Source organism: Chrysochloris asiatica, unplaced genomic scaffold, assembly GCF_000296735.1.
Source record: "Chrysochloris asiatica unplaced genomic scaffold, ChrAsi1.0 scaffold00042, whole genome shotgun sequence".
Taxonomy (NCBI): domain Eukaryota; kingdom Metazoa; phylum Chordata; class Mammalia; order Afrosoricida; family Chrysochloridae; genus Chrysochloris; species Chrysochloris asiatica.
The window spans coordinates 3,144,699-3,150,520 of record NW_006408560.1 but is presented as its reverse complement, the minus strand read 5'-3'; the positions used below and the strand labels follow the sequence as shown (position 1 = coordinate 3,150,520).

The following is a 5,822-nucleotide window of genomic DNA, read 5'->3' as shown; positions in this document are numbered from 1 at the left end:
TCGAAACTACCAGCCGCTCCGTGGGAGAAAGATGCGGCTTTCTACTCCCGTAAAGATTTACACCCTCGGAAACCCTGTACAGGTCGGAACCGACTCGATGGCACTTTACAACAACAACAATATTTGATCAAGGAGTCTTGGTGTGGCGCTGTGTGTTAAGGTGCCAGACTGCAAAGTCGTTTGAACTGCAAGGTCAGCAGTTCAAGCTCACCAACTGCTCTTCGGAAACCCTATACAGGGTCGCTATGGGTTGGAATCGACTCGACAGCACTTCATAACAACAACAACATACTTGATCAAATTATTACTGATAGGGAGATGATGGAAAAGCTGTGGCTTCGGAAGCAGGATCGTCAACATGAGAGCCATAAGGGTCTTCCATTTGGAAGTGTTGGCAAAGTTCACTGAGTTCATCTTGTCCATCTGTACCCCAAAATTCTGTTGTGCTCATTCGGACTCCTCCTGCTCTCCTCCTGCCTAGGTCATCTACTTCTGTGCCTGCCCCCAGGGTTGACCCAAAGTCCCTCTAGACATAGAATACCCTGAAACCAATCATTTATAGCTTCAGGAGGTAGACAAAGACTAGATTGGGCAGATATGTTGACAGCTTATTTGAAGTTCCGAATCAAAGGCCTGTGTGTTTTGTTTTGATTTGTTTCCCTGTAGGCACTCTGCTCAAGAATTGGCTGGCTCCAGGATCGGGGCCTTCTCCTATGGCTCTGGCATGGCAGCAAGTTTATTTTCACTTCGTGCATCCCAGAATGCTTCTCCAGGTGAGTCCCACCTTCCCATCAAGGCACTTCTGACAAGATTCACCCGATGAAAGAAACCACCTGCTGCCTCCCCACCATAAAGACACGTATCTTGAAGGTATTAATTTTGTTGTGATTAGAAGTCAGGGAAATCACAGAAGGTATTTAAGCAGTGGAGTAAGTTTGCTTAATTGGTATTTTAAAAGCATCTCCATGGTTACCATTTAGAGACTAGACTGAAAGGAATGAAGGTGGGTAGAGGGAAACGAGCAAATAGTCCAGGCAAGAGATGATCTATTAAGGGGCTGGTTAGGTTGAAACAGATTAAAGAGAAGTTGATGAAATTTATTAGAAGTATCCAGTATTTCTAATTAATGGAGTCCTGGTGTGCCACTAAAGGATAAGCACTGGATCGCAAGGTAGGTTTGAGCTGCAAGGTTGGTGATGTAATCCCACCAAGCTGCTCCTCAGAAACCCTATACAGGGTTGCTATGAGTTGGAACTGACTGGATGATGCTTAACAACAACAATATCCAGTAAGTATTTGCTGATTATTTTATAATTAATGTAGTCGAGCACACACATGAGAAATATGTCTTGACTAGATGTGTGTGTCTGCCTCGATGTTTTGCTAACATTGTTGTTACCTTTTATAATTTCTTGATATTCTAAGCTGCTCACAAAGCATTTTTTCCAGGGTGTGAAATCCCACAGATCTTAGCTATTGGTGACTGGTTGTTTCTGTTTTTAAATGCCATGGAGTCAGTTCCTACTGATAGCGATGACAATGAAACCAGCTAAGCATCTCACCTTTCCTTCCCAGGCTCCCCACTTGAGAAGCTGGTGTCTAGTGTCTCAGACCTGCCAAACCGCCTTGCCTCTAGAAAGCGTGCGTCTGCTGAGGAATTCACAGAAATAATGGACCAGAGAGAGCAATTTTATCGCAAGGGTAAGTAGTAGACAGGCAGGCAGAAGAGAAGGCAATTCATCTCAGATTCTGTGACAGCAGGGGGAGCCAGGGGACAGTGGAACTCAGTGGTAGGATGTCCACCTTTCATACAGAAGACTGGAATCCTGGTGTGGCGCTGTGGGTTAATGTGCTGGACTGCAAGGTTGGTTTGAACTGCAAGGTCGGCACTTCAAACTCACCAGTCACTCCTTGGAAACCCTATACAGGATCACTATGAGTCAGAATCGACTCAATGACATTTAACAATGGTGCAGGTGACCAAAGTTCCATTCCTGGCCAGTGAGAATGTGCAGCCACCACTCACCTGTCGGGGAAGGTTTGCATGTTGATATGATACTGGATATGCTTCAAAAGGACAAATATTGAAATATATGTAATGTGCCATCATGGATGGAAAATATCTAAAACAGGAAAATGCATAGAGGTAAGCATTAGCTAGTGGTCACCAGGGGCTGGGAGTCCTGGTGTGGCACTGTAGGATAAGCACTGGACTGACAACCACAAAGCTGGCTGTTCAAACCCACCAGTTGCTCCTCAAAAACCCTATACAGGTTCACTACAAGTTGGAACTGACTTGACTGCACTTAACAACAACAACATCCAGGGTCTGGGAAGGGGGAAAACAGGGAGTTATTACTTAAGACATACTGAGTTTTTGTTTAAGCTACTGAAAAACGTTTTCAAACAAACAACACAACATGAACAATATAATTATTGCTAGCAAATTCACCACTTAAATGATTAAAATGGCAAATGTTTTCTTATCTATATTTTACAACACTAAAATTTAAATGAAAATTAGGATCTCTTAGGTGAACATCAATGGACAAAGCGCTGAGGTGCCACAATGAAATCGGAGCCAGACAGTTTAGGACAAGGAAGAAAAGGGTCATTAGGAAGGTAGAAGTTTTGATGTCTACCTCTACCTAGGTATCATTGATAAAAGGGCATGATGAAGATTTGCGCGGAGAAAGGGCATGTTAGGTAGAGGGAAATGTCATACTGCTAGAATAAAAATGTTAATAGCCAAACCTTAAGGACCAGATACAAGGTGGTGACTTACCTGATTCTTCTGCTGGTCCAGTGTTCTACAGAGGGTGTAGGCCCTACCAGTACCACCTGGTGAGCTACCCCATAAAGTGATGTTGTTCTTGTTGTTGTTGTTATGTACTGTGGAGTCAGTTCCAACTCACAGAAGCAGAAAGCCTCATCTTTCTCCCGCAGAACAGCTGGTAGTTTCGAACTGCTGACCCTGAGGTTAGCAGCCTGATTTGTAACCACTATGATAGCGCCCCTGTTATTCTTTTTCCCAGAAAGCTCTTTTTGAGTATTGCCTCTTCTCTCCAATCCACAGTGAATTTCTCACCCCCTGGTGACACAAACAGCCTTTTCCCAGGTACTTGGTACCTGGAGCGAGTAGATGAGATGTATCGCAGGAAGTATGCCCGAAGGCCCTTCTAAAGGTGGTAAGTGACAACCTGCAGAGTTGGAGCATACATCATTCCTCTGGGTAACAGATGCAATTCTGTAACCAGGTCAGAAAGAGTTCATTGCTTCCAAGCTGATCAATGGTGGGGAGGCTGTACCACAAAGTCCCCTGAAACTTAGGGCAAAAGCTGGAGAGGAACATGTCAGTAAATTGTGAGCGTAATAGAAGAATAAAACTTCTGAAATCTAGAAGCTTGAAATAAACAAAACAAACACCTATAAAAGGAAGCAGGCTGTGAGCTGAATAATTGTGAAGGAACAAGTACTCCCAAGGGATAAGTTCAGTAACAAAGATGGATAGCATCAGAAAGTATATAGATCAGTGTGTTGGGAGCAGATTCCTATGGAAATAAGATGGTTGGGGTTCTCTCAGAGTCAGAAGTCTGCGCGGCAAGGATCTTTAAGGCTAGAAGAAACCCAAACCAAACCCATTGCCATCAGTTGGATCCCACATCACAGCAACACTATAGGACAGAGTAGAGTTGCCCCCTAGGGTTTCCAAATAAAAGTGAACTGCCACATCTTTCTCCTGCGGAGTGGCTAGTGGGTGCCAACCACCCACCTTTACATTAACAGCTGAGATCTTAACCACTGTGCCACCAGGGCTCCTCTTAGACCAGGGGTCAGGTGGCAATTCTCATGTCACGTCAGTTTCTTCTGGTGAGAGGCAGTGAGTTTTAAGAAATAAATGGTGAAGGGCAGAGGAAGAGAGAGTTTAATGGAAGAGGATTGGGTGAGAGGGGAAGTGGGAGAATTCTTTAGGGTACATTTAAAAGGAAAAATCAAATGTTCAGAATTAGAATCTGATAGTTCTGTCCCATAAATCTGCCTTCAGTTCATCTTCTGAATAGATAAGGTAAGCAAAAGAGATGAATGAGAAGTGATGTTTTTCCTACAATCCATAAATGTCACTCAATACAGGTCCCACCTCCAAACTCATCCTGCTATATCTTTCTAGTCTGTTTACTTGATTTTTCTCTTCTGGTAGATGAAAAGCGGAAGAGGGAAAAGGAGTGCAGAGCACAGGGAAGTAGAAGTCATTGGATAGAGGAGAGGACAGATACAGCAGCTTGAGAGCAGGGGAATGTCTGAGTGAGGAAAGCTCCCTTCACTCCTAACCACTCTAACTCACATTCTCAGCTGCCTGCCTTCTCTTGCTGGGCCACCAAATGGCTGCAGTCAGGAAGTTAGGTGCCAGGTGAGGTAGACAAGGGACATGCCAGGGATGCAGGGGGCAGCTGAGAGCAGGGAAACCCAGAAAGCAAGCTCAGAAGATGTTGGTGCTACCAGAGTCCTTTGGTTGGTTGTTTGTATTCAATCTGGTTCTTAAAGTTAAATCAAGGAACTCTGGTGGTACAACAGTTAAGCACTCAGCTGCTGACCAAAAGGCTAGCGGTTCAAAACCACCTGGTGATCTGCTCCCATAAAGATTCAAATAACCAAAAAAAAAAACTATAATCAAGTTTATTCAGACATATAGGACAGAGTAGAAGTGCTCCATGGGGTTTCCAAGATTACAATCGACAGTCCAACACCTAATCTACCATGCCCCATAAAGATTACAGCCTAGAAAACCCTATGTTGTTGTTGTTAAGTGCCTTCGAGTCAGTTCCGACCCATAGCGACCCTGAACAGGGTTTCCGAGGGTGTAAATCTTTACAGGAGCAGAAAGCCTCATCTTTCTCCCGCGGAGCAGCTGGTAGTTTCGAACTGCTGACCTTGCGGTTCGCAGCCCGATTCGGAACCACTACGCTACCAGAGCTCCTTAGAAAACCCTATGGGGCAGTTGTATTCTGTCACATAGGGTCCCTTTCAAAACTGATTTGATGATGTCTAGCAACAACAAGATGACATCAGTGACACGGCTAAAAACAACAGGAAACCAGTAACCATGGAGTCAAGTCTGACTCATGACAACCCCGTGTGTCAGAGAGAAGAACCATGAGCCATAGAGCTTCCAGTGGCTACGGTTTCAGAACTAGATCATCAGGCCTTTCTTTGGAGACACTTCTGGATGAATTGCAACTCTTTAGTTAGTAGTCAGGCATTTAACCCTTTGTATGACCCTAGGACACCAGAGGCAAGGAGGGGGCCATGAAATGATGTGTCAAACTGGTTCAGTCATCATAAGCAAAAAGAAAGCCAGCAGAGAAAAGAAGGAGAAAGAGTGATGGAGATTTGGGGTCTCCAGGGAAGAATTTCCAAATCAGACTCCCTCCTGCTCGTGATTGGTTATAAGCCTGCCTAATAGGTTAGGCAGCCCTGGACCAATGGAATTCTGCTTTTCTCACGTTGCTTACTTACATGAGCAGTTGCCCTCTGACAGAGAGGTTCTATCCGAGATGAAAGTTTTATGTCAGAGCAGTGCTCTATTTGGCTCTCGAGACCTTGCACTGGCCCAACCTGCTCACCTTCTACAGTCAGGACCTGTGAGGCGACCCAACCTGGGGTCCTGTGCATTGGGACTGGGCAGGCAGTGGGAGCAGTTAGGAGAACCCTTCTGCACTGGGAGCAGGCATGCCCCAGCATGAGACTCATAGCTGAATGTCTCCTTTTGTGTCTTTTCATTCTACAGGTCCATGGAGCTGCAGAGCTTCTGCCCGTGATTCTAT

The 5,822-nt window shown here is 45.0% G+C and overlaps 1 protein-coding gene across 1 annotated transcript in view; it reads left to right on the top strand.

Annotated features, from left to right (window-relative positions):
* The window catches only part of HMGCS2 (3-hydroxy-3-methylglutaryl-CoA synthase 2 (mitochondrial)), a 25,767-nt gene extending 22,584 nt beyond the window's left edge, over positions 1–3,183 (top strand). Inside the window, exons 7-9 of the mRNA XM_006861309.1 lie at positions 667–773; positions 1,576–1,701; positions 3,077–3,183. Of these exons, the coding sequence (XP_006861371.1) occupies positions 667–773; positions 1,576–1,701; positions 3,077–3,183 (340 nt within the window). The remainder of the gene's footprint in view (positions 1–666; positions 774–1,575; positions 1,702–3,076) is intronic.
* The last annotated feature ends 2,639 nt before the right edge of the window (positions 3,184–5,822 follow it).